Here is a 19,193-nt window from a genome sequence, read left to right as displayed (position 1 = left end):
AAATATACTAATCAATTGCAATTAAAAAAATGAAGTATATTAAAACATTTGCATGTTTTCCTCCCATGTGCTCATTATGGGATCCATAGTAAAAGCACGGAAATTGAGGTAGATACAAGTACACTGCGGCTCTCTCAGCTGCTGCTCCTCATTCTGGTCTCACAGAATGGCTGAAATAGTTAAATCATTCTGTTTTTGGGGCTTTGGGAGGGGCCTATGATGTTATCTTAAATAAACGCTCCTAGACGCAAAACACGGCATGCAAACGCGGAGTTTGCCTCAGCGTCCCGTGTACATTAAGCCTAACAAGAAGGGCAATTATTGATGAAGGAAGGCAGAAGATAGTCTATGAAGCCTTATAAAGTGAAAGTGCAATTCACCCCATGAGCAAACCGAGCCAATCATAACTGTCAGTGACCTTTGGGGGGGCGCTGTGTTGGAGGAGGGTGCGCTTCCAAGGCTGGCCACTAGAGGAGCTGCACTCCGCTAATCTGTTAGAGCGCCCTCCACCTGACTGCAATTTAAGAGATCAAAAGCTGAGTGCACCTCCCAGGCCGACCACTGGGGGCGCTGTAGGATTGCGCCTTCCTGACATTACATTGCCCGGAGATAGAGACGCTCTATCCTCACCCGATCGCAGAGAGGCGGAAGTGCTGCTGGGTGGAGGAAGATGGCGGACGCTGATTACGAGTCGGTTCTGTGTGTGAAGCCGGAAGTGCACGTCTACCGGATACCGCCCCGGGCCTCCAACCGGGGATACCGGTGAGTGAGAGAGGCTCCGGTGGGGTGACGGCGGGCGGTGTGTGCGGAGCTCTCATCCTTCTCTCTCTGTCCTACAGGGCGGCGGAATGGCAGCTCGACCAACCGGCCTGGAGTGGGCGCCTCCGGGTCACCGCCCGGGGGAAGGCGGCCTTCATCAAGCTGGAGGACCGGACCACCGGTATATACACCCCTCCTATTCTCTGTATACCCCACACACCTACCTACCTCCCCTCCCCCACACACCTACCCGCTCTGTATACCCCTCCCCTATATATATATATATATATATATATATTCTCTGTATACCCCTCCTCCCCCATATATATCATCTGTATACAGAGAGGACTAGACCACCGCTATGTACACCCCTCCCCCATACACCTACCTACCTGCTTTGTATATACCCCTCCCCTATATATATATATACTCTGTATTCCCCCAATATATATCATCTGTATACAGAGAGAACCGGAACATCGGTATGTACACCCCTCCCCCACACACCTACCCACTCTGTATACTCCTCCCCTATATATATTCTCTGTATACTCCTCCCCTATATATATTCTCTGTATACTCCTCCCCTATATATATTCTCTGTATACTCCTCCCCTATATATATTCTCTGTATACTCCTCCCCTATATATATTCTCTGTATACCCCTCCCCTATATATATATATATTCTCTGTATACCCCTCCCCTATATATATTCTCTGTATACTCCTCCCCTATATATATTCTCTGTATACTCCTCCCCTATATATATTCTCTGTATACCCCTCCCCTATATATATATATTCTCTGTATACTCCTCCCCTATATATATTCTCTGTATACTCCTCCCCTATATATATTCTCTGTATACTCCTCCCCTATATATATTCTCTGTATACTCCTCCCCTATATATATTCTCTGTATACCCCTCCCCTATATATATATATTCTCTGTATATCCCTCCCCCATCCATATATATCATCTATATACAGATAAATAAATCATGTGTTGTTCTATCCCTTTAATGATCTGCTGAACCTGCAGCAAAAAACCTTAAAAAACAAAATTATTAACTAAAGTGATGGGCCTATAAAATCAATCCGAAGAATAAAATATATATATATATATATATATATGTGACTTTTGACATCATAGAGCTCATACCTTCATATATCTTGAATATACATTTCATAAAATATAAATATTGATATAAAAGTGATCCATAAAGTGCTCAGGTGCAGAGAGGTCTCTGATACTCGGCCCCCCCAGGGTCAGTTTTCAGCGTCCTTAATACAGAGATAATAAAGGTGACTTGATAGGTGAATATGGGGATCTGCAGCAGTGATTACACTCCCCCCCCCCCCCCCCCCCCCAGGTAATGGCCGCTCACCTCGGAGCGTCTGACCTCGCTATTAAGTTTGGTCAGTACGCGCTTTTCAATCGTCAAAACGGATTCCAGGTCAGGTTGCGCGGTGGAAATCCTGCTCAAAGATGTCGCCTTCTCATATATAAATATCAAAAAGAGACTTCCATAGTGTGATAATGTTTTATAAGATTTTATTTACTACAAACAAAGCCCTATTATAGGGCACTCACACGGGTCTGGTACGTTGGTGCACCGCTCTATAACATGCCTTAATACCGCCAAGCCGTGGATGAGATCGTGCGCTCCTACTCCATAAAACAGACCATCTGCATCCTGCGCCGTCCAGTCCCCTCCCCTACGCGTGTCGATACAAGGGACATATTGTATCTTCATCAGGGGGATCAGCTATATACACATTGGACTTGACCCACCAGTATGTATATATGCCCCTCCCCCACTCATATATCCTCTGTATATCCCACCCATATACAGTCATGGCCAAAATTGTTGGCACCCCAGAAATTTTTCCAGAAAATAAAGTATTTCTCACAGAAAAGTATTGCAGTAACACATGTTTATTCCCTTTGTGTGTATTGAAACAAAAAAGGGAGGAAAAAAAGCAAATTGGACATAATGTCACACAAAACTCCAAAAATGGGCTGGTCAAAATTCTTGGCACCCTTTCAAAATTGTGGATAAATAAGATTGTTTCAAGCATGTGAGACTCCTTTAAACTCACCTGGGGCAAGTAACAGGTGTGGGCAGTATAAAAATCATACCTGAAAGCGGAGAAAGGAGAGAAGTTCACTTAAGCAGGCCATACATACATGGTCGAATTTTCGAACGTATTTTCTTTTCAAAACCAGAAAGTTCGTTTTTTTTTGTGATCCGATGGCGCCACCATTGATTTTCAAAATTCGGCCGACCAAGCCTTCAATTTCATCTCATGTTGCTACAGAAAAGAATTTTCGTGGGCGGGAATCTTCTTTTTTCTCTCCGTAATTTTTATTTTCTTATTACATTTCTCACACGATTCTCCCATCATTGATTAGAAAATCGTTAGTTTTTTTCAAAAAATTTCCAACATGTCCGATTCCTCGAAAATTGATTGCCGCACGAAAATCGGCCGTTGTTGCAGCCCCACTAATGGTGCGAAATTCGTACGAAAATTCTTTAATACGATTTTCGAAAGAAAATTCTTTCAAAACTCTGAACGGTGTATGGGCCGGCATTAGTCTTTGCATTGTGTGTCTTGTGTGCGCCACACTAAGCATGGACAACAGGAAGAGGAGAAGAGAACTGTCTGAGGACTTGAGAACCAAAATTGTGGAGAAATATCAACAATCTCAAGGTTACAAGTCCATCTCCAGAGATCTAGATTCGCCTTTGTCCACAGTGCGCAATGTTATCAAGAAGTTTGCAACCCCTGGGCACTGTAGCTAATCTCTCTGGGCGTGGACGGAAGAGAAACATTGATGAAAGGTTGCAACGCAGGATAGTCCGGATGGTGGATAAGCAGCCCCTAAACAAGTTCCAAAGACATTCAAGCTGTCCTGCAGGCTCAGGGAGCGTCTGTGTCAGCGCAAACTATCCATAGACATTTAAATGAAATGAAACCCTATGGGAGGAGACCCAGGAGGACCCCACTGCTGACACAGAGACATAAAAAAGCAAGACTACAGTTTGCCTAAATGTACTTGAGTAAGCCAAAATCCTTCTGGGAAAACATCTTGTGGACAGGTGAGACCAAGACAGAGCTTTTTGGTAAAGCGCATCATTCTACTGTTTACCGAAAACAGAATGAGGCCTACAAAGAAAAGAACTCAGTACCTACAGTGAAATATGGTGGAGGTTCAATGATGTTTTTGGGGTTGTTTTGCTGCCTTTGGCACTGGGTGCCTTGAATGTGTGCCAGGCATCATGAAATCTGAGGATTACCAAAGGATTTTGCGTTTGCGTCCGAGATATTTGGGTCTTCCAGCAGGACAATGACCCCCCAAACATACGTCAAAAAGCACCCAGAAATGGAAGGCAACAAAGTGCTGGAGAGTTCTAAAGTGGCCTCCAATGGGTCCAGATCTAAATCCCATTGAACACCTGTGCAGAGATCTTAAAAATGCTTTTGGGAAAAGGCGCCCTTCCATTAAGAGAGACCAGTTTGCAAAGGAAGAGCGGTCCAAAATTCCGGGTGAGAGGTGTAAGAAGCTTATTTATATATATATATATATATATATATATATATATATATATATAGATATCTCTATATCTATCTCTCTCCGTCCTGTATATCCCCTATATACACCTTTTATACACCTCTTGTTGATCTGAGAAGTATCTGATTGGCTGTCACAGGCGGTGAAATAAACAAGGCTTGCGGTCAGTCTTGTGATTTTGGTGAATTACGATGGAATTGCTGATTCAGGATCTGTAGAGAGTGATGAGGAAGTGAGAGGTCGGGGAGTTCTCCGCTCCCAGGACAAGTTCGGTGTTGCCCCTCCCCCACTGCATACCCCCCATTTCCTTCCTGCACGTCCTCTCTGTACACAGCAAGTAGAACAGCCACCATCATCTTCCTCTACACAGACTGGATGATAATCCGCCATGACAGGAGGACCTGGAAAGGGCTGATCGCTGCATCACTCATCTGTCACCCCAAATCCAGGGAGAGCTCAGTGTGATGTGCTGATAGGGGCACAAAGCACCCTGAGGACCGGCCACTGAGGATCAGTAAACTGTACGGGAATCACCAGGGTGGATTTGATTTAAATCACCAGTAAAAAAAGCTTTATTTAAATCAACTCGATTTAAATCATAATTTTTAAAGAGCAACTGTCATCTCTGTCCCCCAGCCGCTCCTCCTCTTTCCCCCTGTTGGCTCCTCCTCTTTCCCCCTGTTGGCTCCCCCTCTGACCCGCTGTTGGCTCCCCCTCTGACCCGCTGTTGTCTCCTCCTCTTCCGACCCGCTGTTGTCTCCTCCTCTTCCGACCCGCTGTTGTCTCCTCCTCTTCCGACCCGCTGCTGGCTCCTCTTCCGACCTGCTGTTGGCTCAGACAGTCCCATTAACTTTAATGGGACGGCTGGTGATGCGGCAGTGACGCAACAAGTTTAGGGATGCGGTGGCAGCAGGTGATTGGATGCCCGCTAACAGGTGCTGCCGTGATGGATCTGAAATGACAGGTGCTCTTTAAATGGAAGGACTCATTCTTGCTGGCAGTTAGAATCTTTAATATTTGCAAACAAAATGAAGGTTTTCCTATTTAGAATAATAAGCTGTCAGGTTAGTAAAACAGCGATATCAGAACCGATTCAATCATACAGTTTGTAGTGTACATAGATTTGCAAAACAATGGGATAAAGGAATATTCCTGAACTTTTTTTTATCTCAGGGTTACTGTGACATTGTGTGAATGCATCAATGCAGTGCATGTTATCTCAGCTTAGATTCATTGAATGAGTTTACCAAAAATGTAAATATTGCAGAATATACAGCCTCATTCTCCATAACTAAGCTCCATTTCATGCTGAATAAACTAAGTTGTTATTGATATCTTAAAAAGAAAACTATCTTTAGATAGATTTTACTCCAAAAGCATTTTTATTCAAATAAATTTGAAAAAAAAAAAAAAAATCAGATTTAAATCCACCCCTGGGCAGCACACCCACCAACCGGGCTGATCCGTTACCATTGAACCTCCACATATGCATTTGTTTTCAGCACCATTTTGTACAGCATGTTCAGACTTGCTTTAATGCATCTCCACACACAGCGTTACATCAAGTGTAATAAAAGTTTAAAGAAGAACTAAAGATATAACTTTTCTTTTGGATAAAGTTAGGGAGGGCCATAACCCCTGTCAGCTTTTCTTTTTTTTTTTTTTTTTTTGCCCCTCCCCCTTCACTTCCTGTCCCATAGCCAAAACAAGAAGTGAGGGGAAATCCCTCCAAAGTGAGGGAATCCCTGGTTGTCACCAGAGCTAGTGTCCCCATTGGAAGATTTTTCCTCCTAATCCTGTTCTGGACAAAATTTAGATCATTTTTTTTTTTTTATTGGTTTCCCCTTTTATTCTCAGTGATAACAGGAAACACAGAGGGTGAATCTCCCAAACGGGGGCTCTGATCCCTCCCCCACTTCATCCAAAACTAAAAGGAAATGCTGAGCCGGTCCCCCCCGATGCGTTTTAACTACGCAGCATGTGTGCAGAGCAGCGCGCCGGTGTAATGGGGCCCCGTGATGTGTGCCGGCTCCTGTGTGGAGGGGCCCTTCTGAATGATCATAGAGGTGTCTTGGTGTAAGCGGTCTCCCCTCTCCTCTCCCCTCTTCTCTCTCCCCGGTAGGTGAATTGTTCGCTCAGTCCTCGGTGGATCAGTTTCCCGGCATCGCGGTGGAAAGCGTCACAGACTCCAGCCGATATTTTGTTATCTGCATCGAGGACGGGAACGGTGAGTGTCTCCTCCTCCCCCTCTTGTGTGTTGTGTATTTAGAGACTCTTTGTAGCCACATCTGACCCCCTTCTGTATTAGGGAGACGGGCGTTTATCGGGGTGGGGTTTGCAGACCGAGGAGACGCGTTCGACTTCAACGTCGCCTTACAGGATCACTTCAAGTAAGTTCCCACAATGCTTCTCACTCTCTCTTCCCTTTTGCATGTAGCGCTCCTCTATGCTGAGCACTCATTGGTTGAATTTAGGGTTGCACTGATAAGATCTCTATGGTGATACGGAGAATCTTCGTTAAAATACTTAGAAACCGACGCCTTTGCAGTGCGATTTGAGCCCATACAAAATGAATGGGTTTAACCACTTAAGGGGGTTGTAAAGCTAAAACAATTCTTTGGCAATATCTGATCTATATGCTATATCGATCATGAATCTAGCTGTTATTTCTGCCGAAACGTTTTTATTTACCTGTTAGATAAATAGGCTTTATCAGCACTTCCTCCTTTCCTCTCCGTGTGTTCTCAACTTCCGGGTTTTCGAGCGCGCTCCCTGCAGCAACGTAGGAACTGCAATTCCCTCGATGCTTAGCGGGCATCGCGCATGCGCAGTGCCGCTTTTTCACTGTGTGACGACGAACCTGAGCCACACTTCAGCAAAAAGGGGGCAGAGTAAAGGCGGGGCTGTGCTGAGATGGCCATTCAGATTACAATAGCAAGGCACGGGAGGCGGAGCTGCAGCGTCTTAGACACGCCCGCGGCTCACCCTGCCTCCCGTGCCTGTGAACGCACACAGCGTCTCCCTGCCGGGATGCAGTCCCAAGGGAGGGGGGCGAGCACGCTGACTAACCCCCAGCCGGAACGGCTCGGATGATGGGGGCAAGCTTCTAGAGGAGGAACAGGAAGTTGAAAATTCACACACAGAAAAAAAGCATTTACAAAGGAAAAGGTAAGTGAACCCAACAGTACACTACCTTAAAGGAACATATTCAGAAAATAAAAAACAAACCTTTAGTATCACTTTAAGGACCAGAAGGATTTACCCCCTTCCTGACCAGGCCATTTTTTGCGATGCGGCACTGCATCACTTGAACTGACAATTGGCGCGGTCGTGCGACGTTGTAGCTTTAACATTTATGTCCCTTTTTTTTATTTATTTATTTTTTCACACAAATAGAGCTTTCGTTTGGTATTTGATCACCTTTGTTTTTTATTTTTTGCACTATAAACCAAAAAAAAGCAATATTTTTTGCTTTAATAAGAAGAAAATATGTGGAAAAACTAATTTCTTCATCAGTTTAGGCCAATATATATTCTTCTACATATTCTTGGTAAAAACAAATCACAATAAGCGTATATTGGTTTGCGCAAAAGTTATAGCGTCTACAAAATAGGCGATTTTGTTTTATGACATTTTAATTTTTTTTTTTTTTTTTTTTTACGTCCTTTTTCTCCCAGAAATAGAGCTTTCTTTTGGTGGTATTTGATCGCCTCTGCGTTTTTTCTTTTGCGCTATAAACAAAAGAAGAGCGGCAATTTTGAAAAAAACGCTATATTTTTTTAAATTTTTTTGCTATAATAAATATCCCAATTTAAAAAAAAAATTTCCTCAGTGTAGGTTAATATATGTTCTTCTACATATTTTTGGCATATATTGGTTGGTTTGCGCAAAAGTTATCGCGTCTACAAAATAGGAGATATATTTATGGCAATTTTTACTATTTTTTTTTTTTTTTTTTTTTACTAGTAATGGCAGGGATCTTTAGCGGGACTGCAACATTGCGGCAGACAGATCGGACACTTGACACTTTTTTGGGACCAGAGATATTTATACAGCGATCAGAGCTAAAAATAGCCATTGATTACTGTATAAATGTCACTGGCAGGGAAGGGGTTAACACTAGGGGGCGATCAAGGGGTTAAGCGATACCTAGGGAGGGGTTTCTAACTGTATGGGGGGAGGGGACTGACTGGAGGAGGAGAGAGATCGCTGTTCTTGATCACTAGGAACAGCAGATCCCTCTCTCCTCCCCTGTCAGAACGGGGATCTGTTTATTTACATGGACAGATCCCTGTTCTGGCTCTCTGTGGCAGATATCGCGGCCGCGCCCCCTATCGCTCTTAAAGTGGCCGGGGTACACTGGCGGCGATTAGCGCAGCTGTGCCAACCTGCCGCAGTATAATGGCGGCTGGTCGGCAAGCAGTTAAATCACACAGCAAAGAATCGCATGCAGTTTCCAGCACCGCTCCTGTGTGAACACAGACTTGTCATGGTGATCTCAGCCTATGTTTACACAGGAGTGGTGCTGGAAATCGTTCATATCGCACATTGCGAAAGTACCAGTACTCGCCAATAAAAATCTGCTATCGGTGCAACCCTAGTCTAATTACCCCCCCCCCCACCCCGGGCAGGAAGTCAATGTAAAAATCTCCAATGGTTTTTTTTTTTTTTCCTTTGGGCTTTAACACAGTGGGGGGGTACTATGGTGTCCGCCCAAGTGAGGGCTGTGTGTACCCACGTAGAGATGCATGTGTTCTGTGCATCCCCCATCCAGGCAGTTCCATTCAAGCCAATTGGAAGCGATCTCTCTCCTCCTGGACACAGCCGCTGCTCCCCATTTTGGCATCCATGCGGGTGTGTGTTCCTGAACTCGCACTTGATTCGGGGACATTCTGCTCCCTATCTGACATCTAAGTACATGACCCCAAACGCAGACCGTGTGAATTCGGGGACCCGCGCGGTTGTCGAGTTGGGAGCAGCGGCGGTGCCTGTGCCACCTCCTGTGTTCCAATTGACTTGAATGGAGCTGCCTGCAGGGGGATTCACGGAGCTCCTGGGCCAGAAATACACAGCCCTTGCACAGGCGTAAGCTATAGTACCCCCCACCGTGTGAACACGGCCTTCTAATGACATTAACGTCATGTTGTCAGCTTAGATTTAGAGATGGTTCTTAGCGGGTTTCCTCCACAGTTTACACAGCACAACGTCCTATCTCTGTTCTCTGGTCTGATTGCCTCGGACTAGTCACCGTGTTCACACCATGTCCATTGAGCTGTGTGTTTTTTTTATTGTTTTTGTTTTGTTATTTTATACACGGCACATGTATGGTGTGAATATTGCAGGGTGTCTGGTGTGGCAGGGAGGGGGGTCGCTGGGTGTCTTGTGTGGCAGGGTGGGGGGTCGCTGGGTGTCTTGTGTGGCAGGAAGGGGGGTCGCTGGGTGTCTTGTGTGGCAGGGTGGGGGGTCGCTGGGTGTCTGGTGTGGCAGGGAGGGGGGTCGCTGGGTGTCTTGTGTGGCAGGGTGGGGGGTCGCTGGGTGTCTTGTGTGGCAGGAAGGGGGGTCGCTGGGTGTCTTGTGTGGCAGGGAGGGGGGGGGGGGTCGCTGGGTGTCTGGTGTGGCAGGGAGGGGGGTCGCTGGGTGTCTTGTGTGGCAGGGAGGGGGGTCGCTGGGTGTCTTGTGTGGCAGGGAGGGGGGGGGGGGTCGCTGGGTGTCTGGTGTGGCAGGGAGGGGGGGTCGCTGGGTGTCTTGTGTGGCAGGGAGGGGGGTCGCTGGGTGTCTTGTGTGGCAGGGAGGGGGGTCGCTGGGTGTCTTGTGTGACAGGGAGGGGGGTCGCTGGGTGTCTTGTGTGACAGGGAGGGGGGTCGCTGGGTGTCTTGTGTGGCAGGGAGGGGGGTCGCTGGGTGTCTTGTGTGGCAGGGAGGGGGGTCGCTGGGTGTCTTGTGTGGCAGGGAGGGGGGGATCGCTGGGTGTCTTGTGTGGCAGGGAGGGGGGTCGCTGGGTGTCTTGTGTGACAGGGAGGGGGGGGGGTCGCTGGGTGTCTTGTGTGGCAGGGAGGGGGGTCGCTGGGTGTCTTGTGTGGCAGGGAGGGGGGTCGCTGGGTGTCTTGTGTGACAGGGAGGGGGGTCGCTGGGTGTCTTGTGTGGCACGGGGGGGTTGCTGGGTGTCTTGTGTGACAGGGAGGGGGGGTCGCTGGGTGTCTTGTGTGCCGCAACTACTCCTCCTGTATTCACATTTTCCTCTCTGCAGATGGGTGAAGCAACAGACAGAGTTTGCTAAACAGGCACAGAACCCGGACCCCGGACCCAAGCTGGACCTGGGATTCAAGGAGGGACAGACCATCAAGATCAATATAGCGGTACGGCTCGTTCAGTGGGAGATCTTCTGCTCCCTTTGTCTGTGATAGGCTTAGATGTTTCTATATGAAGGAACAGATCCACAAGCTTGGATCGGCATCAGGTCACCTCTGTCTGCTGGGATCACACATGGGACTGAGCTTGGCAGCAGAGTCCGCCCTCACACAATATCTGTGCCATGAATGGGGAGTGATGACCAGGCCTTATGATGGGAGAATTCACCTTCGGCAGGTCCCCCCCCCCCCTCCAATCAGAGCTTTTTTGGGTTTTCAGAATATTGTCACCTGACAGATATTTTATTCTAAATGTTGGGCGGCGGTGGGAGGAGAAATAGGATGATACATAAGCACAGTACTCCGTCCACATATTCAACCTCACTAGGGGGATGGAGCGTTACATGGAGTATATTTTATCTATTTAAAACATGCCCCATACCCTCCCCCCCCCCCATGCAGCCCCCCCTCCCCCCCATACACCGCGTGATTCTTCCTGTGGTGGAAATGGGCGGTGCTCTTCCCTCTGATCTGACAAGTACATCATTAATATTACAGATCTTCTTAACCACCCGGAAGATTCGGCTGCTCAAGGACCGGGCCATTATTTGGCACTGCGTTGCTTTACCTGACAATTGCGTGGTGGTGCGACGACGTACCCAAACAAAATTGACGTCCTTTTTTTTCCCCACAAATAAAGCTTTCTGTTGGTGGTATTTATTTTTTGCGCTATAAACAAGAGACACTTTTGAAAAAAACCACTATCTTTTACTTTTTGCTATAATAAATATCCCAGTTTAAAAAAAAAAAAAAAACATTTTCCTCAGTTTAGGCCGATATGTATTCTTCTACATATGTTTGGTAAAAAAACTCGCAATAAGCGTTTATTGATTGGTTTGCGCAAAATTTATAGCGTCTACAAAATAGGGGATAGATTTAGGGCTTTTTTTTTTTTTTTTTATACTAGCAATGGTCAGCGATTTATTTATTTATTTAATCGGGACTGTGATATTATGGCTTACAGATGGGACACTTTTGACACATTTTTGGGACCAGTGAAAATTCTACAGCGATCGATGCTATAAAAATGCACTGATTACTGTATAAATGTCACTGGCAGTGAAGGGGTTAACACTAGGGGGCGATCAAGGGGTTAACTGTGTTCCCTAGTGTGTGTTCTAACTGTGGAGGTGGGACTGACTAGGAGGAGAGAGAGATCGGTGTTCATACTTAGAATGAACACACAATCTGTCTCCTCTCCCCCTGAGAGACCTGGGATTTGTGTGTTTACACACACACACACAGATCCCTGTTTCTCGCTCTGTCACGAGTGATCGCGGGTGCCCGGCGGCCATCGCGCCCACCGGACACTCGCTCAGGCGGCGAGCCGTGGGGCGCTCGCACCCCCCTAGTGGTTGAAAGGCAAACCAACGTAAGGTAGCGTCGTTTTGCCCAGGGGAGCCAACCTGCCGCAGTACAACTGCGGCGACTGGTCGGGAAGGGGTTAATGTATCTTCCCGATAAAGCGAAATGCGAAACGTGTATGATAGGACACCACTGTCACTTTGTGTACAATCAAGATTGTTTGTGTTGAAATATTTAAACTGTCTCTAGGTTTAAGTATTGCAATTCCTTTTCCGGGGGTAGATTGGTGGTGGTCTAAACAGGACGGATATTTCATGAAATACAAGAATTATATAATGAAATAGATCTATACCATTGCAAAAATTGTATGAATAAAAATATCCCATGATTGTGTAATTTAGTTTCTCTTATTTTTGTGTCTGATTTTGAGGAGTCCAAAATAATCAAAAATTATATGTATGTGTGTGTGTTCAGAGGAAGACTAAAGTGTGTGTATATTATTTAATAGATATAGATAGATAGAGAGATAGATAGAGAGATATATATATATATATATATATATATATATATATATATATATATATATATATATATATATATATATAGATCTATCTCTATCTCCATACACAGTCATCTGATGCCGCACACCGATAGGTTCATAGCAAAAAAATACTGTTCATGTGTGAGAATCCACACACAGGTTTTGTCCGATCTGTTCTTTTTTGGGATTGGAACTCTTGTATGTCTTTTATTTACCATGATTTATTCTAATTTTCATAGAATATAAAGAAGAAGGAAGGCCCCGCTGCTAAACCGCGACCGCTCAGCGCAGGACCCAGTCTGCTCCCCCCACCGCCGGGATCCAAAACTCCCACTCAACACAGCACTCCACAGCCAGCTGCTGATACAGGTAACCTGTCGCGGCCCGGCGCTGTCGCTTCTCCACCTGTCGCGGCCTGGCGCTGTCGCTTCTCCACCTGTCGCGGCCCGGCGCTGTCGCTTCTCCACCTGTCGCGGCCTGGCGCTGTCGCTTCTCCACCTGTCGCGGCCCGGCGCTGTCGCCTCCCCACCTTTCGCTTCTACACCTGTCGCAGCCCTGCACCTGAACATCAATAGTGGCCTAGATGGTTCTATAAAATAAGTCTGCCCATACGTGGCTTTTATTTTATTTTTTTTTGTTCATTCATGTGGATGGTGGAATCCTTCCTTCTGAATTATTATATTCTGACAGTGGGGAGACACCTCCCCCCCCCCCCTCCTCCCGTTAGTTGGATTTGTATTGTTTGTTTGTTTTGCATTTTTTTTTTTTTTTTCTTTTTTGTTTGTTTTTCTTCATCCTTCTTCTCTTGTGAAGATAGGTGCCCATGCAGGTGCTGTGCAAGTGTAGGACCCCTAATCCAGCACTGCACATGTGCCTGCCAGTCCCCAACAATCCCCTTGTGCTAACATTATACATGTTCTGAGAGGATCCCGCTGCTGGACAACCAATCAGAAGTGTCCATGTCACACACATGGACATACAAAGAAGGACCCTGCTTACTGAAAACAGAAGACTTGCAGTTGGAGCGTCATGTGACTGCAGCTTTATGAGAATAAAAAGGGCGAGGGGTAGTAGTGTGTTTTATGCCCTCACTCAGTCCAGAAGGGTGTTGGGGACAGGGGACCCTGGGAGTTCAGTTTTAGGATTTACAGTCTGTGAACGTCAGTATTATCTCGTGCTTCCTATTAGACATTTCCTACACAATATTGAGATCAGTTGCGCCGTAGGAAGAGTTTCCTGCTCACCTGCGTTCAGCTCGGCCCATTCATCGTTTTTGTTTTATCCACATCTGTACCATTTATGTCCTCTGTTCACCAATCTGTGTCTCTTCTGGAACAGGAATGCTCTTTGACCTGGGAGGATTCTCATCTGAGCCAGCGGCTTCTACAGACACCTGGGGAGACTTCACTACGGCATCCAGGTACAGTGCCATGGCGAGACTTCTATTGTCTGTATATGTAGAATTGTACATTGCAGGGTCAGCAACCCCCAGGAACATGTCCCCCCCCCCCCCCCCCCCCCCCCCCCGCCTGGGTAAGTGATAACTCCTTCTGTGCTGGCTCTGGTATATTAATTAGTTCCCCAATTAATGTTTTATGTACCTTTCCTTTTTTTTTTTTTTTTTTTTTAATGCTAAAAAAAAAAAAAAAAAAAAAAAAAAAATGTTTAGGCAATTGATTGGCCCCTCACCCCCCCTTACTTACCTGAGCCCTCATTCGATCCAGTGCTGTGCATGTCTGCAGCACTTCTCTCCGGGTTCTTCTCTTCACTTCCGGGTGTCACTGGCTTTGCTGGGGCACCAGGAGCCATTGGCTCCAACAGCTGTCAATCAAAGCCAGTGATGAGGACAGTGGCAGCCCATCCATTAGAGGCACCCAGGCTCCGCCCCCTCTCTCCACGCCACCCCCTATATGCAGTGGATAGAGGCATAGCATATTCATGCGTTCGCCCCCTTTCAGGGCACCGGGTGCATGAATTACAGTGGCCAGAGTTTTTTTTTTTTTTTTAAGCACCTTATTAGAACCAGAGGCTCTAATAGGCTTTAATATAGGGTGGGCTCTGGTCACAGAGGATACCCTCTGATCCCACCCAGGTGTGTTGCAACAGTGAATTAATATTCGCTGTTCCAACGGTGATTCTCCTCCCGGCCAATCGCGAAGCAGTTCTGAAACCCGTTTCCCGACTGGCCAAAACGTCAGGCGATCCTATTGGACGCCTAGCGCCGGGAGGAGCAGAGAGGAGACGCACTGCGAAAGCTGCTCCAGGAGAGGACACCAGAGCAGCTTTCCCCGAGCCCGCCATGCTTGAGGACAGGGGCGACCGCGCTGGAAGATGGCCGCATTAGCTCCGACCCCCTGCTCTCACCGCCCGCATCCAGGGTAAGGATTGACCGTCAGACAGCGGGGGGGGGGGGGGTTTTGCTTGGAGTGTTAGTGCCATTCCGGGGGATGTGGGGGGTTAGGGGCAGTTGTGCTAGTGCCACTCCACCCTCAAAAAAAAAAAAACAAAAAAAAAAAACACCAGCCGCCACTGGATTAGGCAGCGAGGGGCCTGAGTCCCGCTGTCTGGTGTCACTAGACGGAGAGGAGGAGCCGGCAGCACCGGCGGAGGACCAACTTTAATGTTAAATGTTTTCTATTACTTTGTTTCCCTGGGGGAAGGAGAAGAGGGGAGAATAGATCCAGCGCTGTGCACAGCTTCATCTCTTCTCCCCTCTCTTCCTCTTAGCACAGAACTCGAAGAGCAGCAGGTTGTGTCATTAGAAGTAGTGTTTCCCTTCTATTCCTGTTGACTATACAAAATTTGGTTGCCAGGCCAAATGGAGGAGGGGGGGGTCACGACACAGACGACCAAAAAAAAACCTGACTGAGTGTCTAATCCCTCTCCGCTCCATCCAGAACTAAAAAACAAAAAGTTTTGCCCTTAGTTATACTTTTCACTTTTTGTGTCTCTTTGCAGCTCAAACAACAGTCAGTCCAGCTCCGGGTGGGTCCAGTTCTAACGGACAGGTTGTGGAAGATCGGATCTCTAGGAAGGACTTGGCGGCTCCCCGGGGGGGGGGGGGGGGGGGGGGGGGGGGGGGGGGCGTTGGCATCAGCTGCTTGTGATTTCCTCAATGATCTGTCTGCGCCGGAGCCGCCTTTTGTGCCTTTTGACTTGTTCATGTTTGGAGGGATTTGTGTCTTGATTGCTGCGGAGGATGGAATGAGGCTCCTCGGGGGCTGGACTCTCAGTCCCTCAGATGAAGGGGACCGTTTTCTTGATGAATTTGTCTTGTGGTGGTGGGTGGGGGGAGGGGGGGGTTGTCTCCTATAATAACGCTGCTTCTGTCCCAAATGGACCACACCATCTGTTGAGGCCTTCAGACATATCACCCGGAGTCCCTCATTCGGGGCCTATCATACAGGACCGGCACAGACCAGGAGCCAATTTATGGTGGGATAGGTTCTTATCACCAGGTGCCTGGCTTCATCCTCCTCCTCCTCTTCCTCCCAAACACCAACAACTGTCACTGCGGGGACTGTGCGCACTTCCTCCCTTTACTGGAAAAACTCCCTGCAGGAATTCACATTTTACTAAACCGTGCACCACTCCAGTCATGGTGACACCACATGGCAGTGCCATCTGGAGTTGGGCAGCTTTTTTCTTCTGTATCTTTTAAAATGTAACTAAAGGCAACATCATTTTTTCTTTTTCTTTTTTTTTTTTAAAGTTTTGGATGGAGTGCAGAGAAAGTAAAAAGAAAATCCCAAATTTTGGGTTGACATCTGAACAGGAATATCAATAGGTGGCAGGGCACAATACATAAAAATGTATAATAAATACAAAATCACTTTATTCAACTTAATTATATTACATGCTAAAACATTGGAAAAAAAAAAAGTAGCCAACACAGGCCAGCTAACTGCAGGTGCATAAGTAATAATAATCCAACAGAGCAAATTGTAGATGCAATATATAACATACAGTGAGTGTGGTCCAAATGTCCAACGTGTTTCGAGACTGAAGCTCTTTTTCGGGGTCTGCTTGGGGACCCTTGGCATTAAAGAGAACACCCAAAAGTTAAAAACAAGCACAATTCAAATACAAATGCAAGATTTAAAACCGTAATCTTATTTATTTACAACACCCAGCAATATGATAGCAGATCAAGTGTAGGTGTATAGCCTGGAATAGAGGGGAAATCTTCTAAATGGGGACACTAGTTATGGTGACACCCAGGCGTGGGGTCTCGCTTTGGTGGGCTTGGGTCTCGTCTCCCTTTGGTGGGCTTGGGTCTCGCTTTGGTGGGCTTGGGTCTCGTCTCGCTTTTGGTGGAATTGGGTCTCGTCTCGCTTTGGTGGGATTGGGTCTCGTCTAACTTTGGTGGGCTTGGGTCTCGTCTCACTTTGGTGGGCTTGGGTCTCGTCTCCCTTTGGGATTGAGTCTCGTCTCGCTTTTGGTGGGATTGGGTCTCGTCTCGCTTTTGGTGGGATTGGGTCTCGTCTCGCTTTTGGTGGGCTTGGGTCTCGTCTCGCTTTGGTGGGCTTGGGTCTCGCTTTGGTGGGCTTGGGTCTCGCTTTGGTGGGCTTGGGTCTCGCTTTGGTGGGCTTGGGTCTCGCTTTAATGGGATTGGGTCTTGTCTCGCTTTGGTGGGATTGGGTCTCGTCTCGCTTTGGTGGGCTTGGGTCTCACTTTGGTGGGCTTGGGTCTCGCTTTAATGGGATTGGGTCTTGTCTCGCTTTAGTGGGATTGGGTCTTGTCTCGCTTTGGTGGGCTGGGGTCTCGCTTTGGTGGGCTGGGGCCTCGCTTTTGGAGGGGATTTCCTCTCACTTCCTGTTTTGGTTATGGGATAGGATGTGAAGTGAAATCTCTCCAATTGGACACAGACTGCTAAATAAAAAGGAAAAAAGAAAACCTGACAGGGGTTATGACCCTACCACACTCTATCCAAAACGAGAGACGTTTTGCCTCTAATTACTTTAATTGCCCCCCAGCGCCTCTTCTTTCTGTAGTAATGAAGCGATTCCTATGAAGGTTTGGTGGATCGTTTAAAATTTTCCTCTCCTGTATTGGATACGAAATTTGGATGTGTTATCACCCCCTTCAGGTTTTCTCTCACCTAAGTGCCCTGCCACCCCCATTTTGCAACGTTCATGGAGCTTTTCTTTTTTGCACACCCCGTGTTTTATGCCGTGTATTGTAGCTTTCTTTCTTTCTTTCTTTCTTTCTTTCTTTCTTTCTTCCTTTTTTTTTTTTTTAATTTTTTAAGCGAGGAATTGGTGCAATAATTTCCAAAGATTTTAGCTGATAGAATGAGTGTGCGGATTGTTTGCTGTGTGTTGGGGGTGATCTATTCCCACATCAGACCAAAGACACATTGAGGGTGGAGTGTGGGGGGGCTCTGATCTTCCACCGGATTGTAGCACTTGAAACGCGTTGAATACGCTCCAGTCACGAGGACGGCGTCTGGCGGTTATCTGAGCGCCTCTTGTGCAGTTTTCTGGTCGGAGAAGCTGCAAGAGTTCATCTCGGATCCGAGCCGATCCATTGGCTGATTGATGGAGATTCAAGTGTCCTATAGCCGTCCTCCATCCAGTAACTGAGATTAACATTCCTGACATGTAATGGACCAGACTGTACCCAGCGACCAATGACGAGATCCGGATGACCAAACGCAGAGGAGAAATGTTCCGGGGGGGGGGGGGCTGATGACCTTTATTTATCTATAACGCTGTGTTGGGTTTCCTCGTATTTTTTATTATTTTTTCCTCTTTTTCTGTCGGTAACATTTGAGATTTTATAAAAGATCTATAACAGATGAATAAAGTTTTATTTCAATACCTCTGTGCGTCTTTTATTGCAGAGTTTATTTTATGTGAATGAAATGTCAGCTGACTCCAGGTTTTCTCTGATTGTAGAAGTGAATGAGGGGGATTCTGACCTGGGAGCATCGGTGGGGGTGATAATGGGGTGTTCTGGGGGGAGGGGAAGGTTCTGCACTTGCTGTGGTGAAAATTGGGGGGGTCTGAGCTGGGGGCAGAGAAATTGGAGTTTTGGGAGGGCGGTTCTTACCTGGGGGGTGCTGGTAGGGGTGAGTTTTAGGGGGAAAGGTTTTGAGCTAAGGGGCACTGGTGGGGGTAAAAATGGGGGGCTCTGAGCTGGGGGCACTGGTGGGGTGATAATGGGGGGGCTCAGGAGGGAGGTTCTGAGCTCGGGGCACTGAATGGGGGATTTGGGAAGGGGGGGTTCCTACCTAGGGTCGCTGGTGGGGGTGAGTATTGGGGGCTCTGGGGGAAAGCTTCTGAGCTAAGGGGCACTGGGGGGGGTTATGACCGGAGGGGACTTTGGCAGAATGGAGGACTCTAGTGGGTGGGGGGAGGGGTGAAAACTGTTGGTAATGGCCAGAGTTGGGGGAAGTGGCGTTGGGGGGGAATGAGCCAGGTAGAGATCTGAGAGTAGGCATGGCTGAGTAGTTGCATCAAAAGACGCTGGTCAGGGCTGACACCGCTCGGTCCATAGAAGTGCTGTGTGTTACCAGTCCACAATAGGACTTTGGGCTCATTCACTGCCGCTCCTCTGAAAAGTGATTGATGCTCCGACTGCTGTGGTGTTTGATAGGCG

General features: G+C 47.2%; 1 protein-coding gene across 1 annotated transcript; it reads left to right on the top strand.

The window, feature by feature from the left end:
* Positions 1-609: 609 nt before the first annotated feature.
* On the top strand, positions 610-18,412 carry NECAP2 (NECAP endocytosis associated 2). The gene is made up of 8 exons (XM_073601508.1): positions 610-762; positions 840-940; positions 6,461-6,565; positions 6,647-6,728; positions 10,585-10,693; positions 12,830-12,959; positions 13,929-14,010; positions 15,549-18,412. Exons 1-8 carry the CDS (start codon positions 671-673, stop codon positions 15,589-15,591), a joined length of 744 nt encoding a protein of 247 aa, XP_073457609.1. The 5' UTR covers positions 610-670; the 3' UTR covers positions 15,592-18,412.
* Positions 18,413-19,193: the final 781 nt, after the last annotated feature.

Source organism: Aquarana catesbeiana, linkage group LG10, assembly GCF_042186555.1.
Source record: "Aquarana catesbeiana isolate 2022-GZ linkage group LG10, ASM4218655v1, whole genome shotgun sequence".
Classification (NCBI taxonomy): domain Eukaryota; kingdom Metazoa; phylum Chordata; class Amphibia; order Anura; family Ranidae; genus Aquarana; species Aquarana catesbeiana.
This window is presented reverse-complemented; position numbering and strand designations above follow the sequence as displayed.

Excerpts from the sequence above, each read along its gene's own strand:
- NECAP2 (XM_073601508.1), top strand. The coding sequence starts at position 671 with ATGGCGGACGCTGATTACGAGTCGGTTCTGTGTGTGAAGCCGGAAGTG. Across the intron at positions 763-839 it reads GCCTCCAACCGGGGATACCG|GGCGGCGGAATGGCAGCTCG; the intron begins GTGAGTGAGAGA and ends TCTGTCCTACAG. Across the intron at positions 941-6,460 it reads GCTGGAGGACCGGACCACCG|GTGAATTGTTCGCTCAGTCC; the intron begins GTATATACACCC and ends TCTCCCCGGTAG.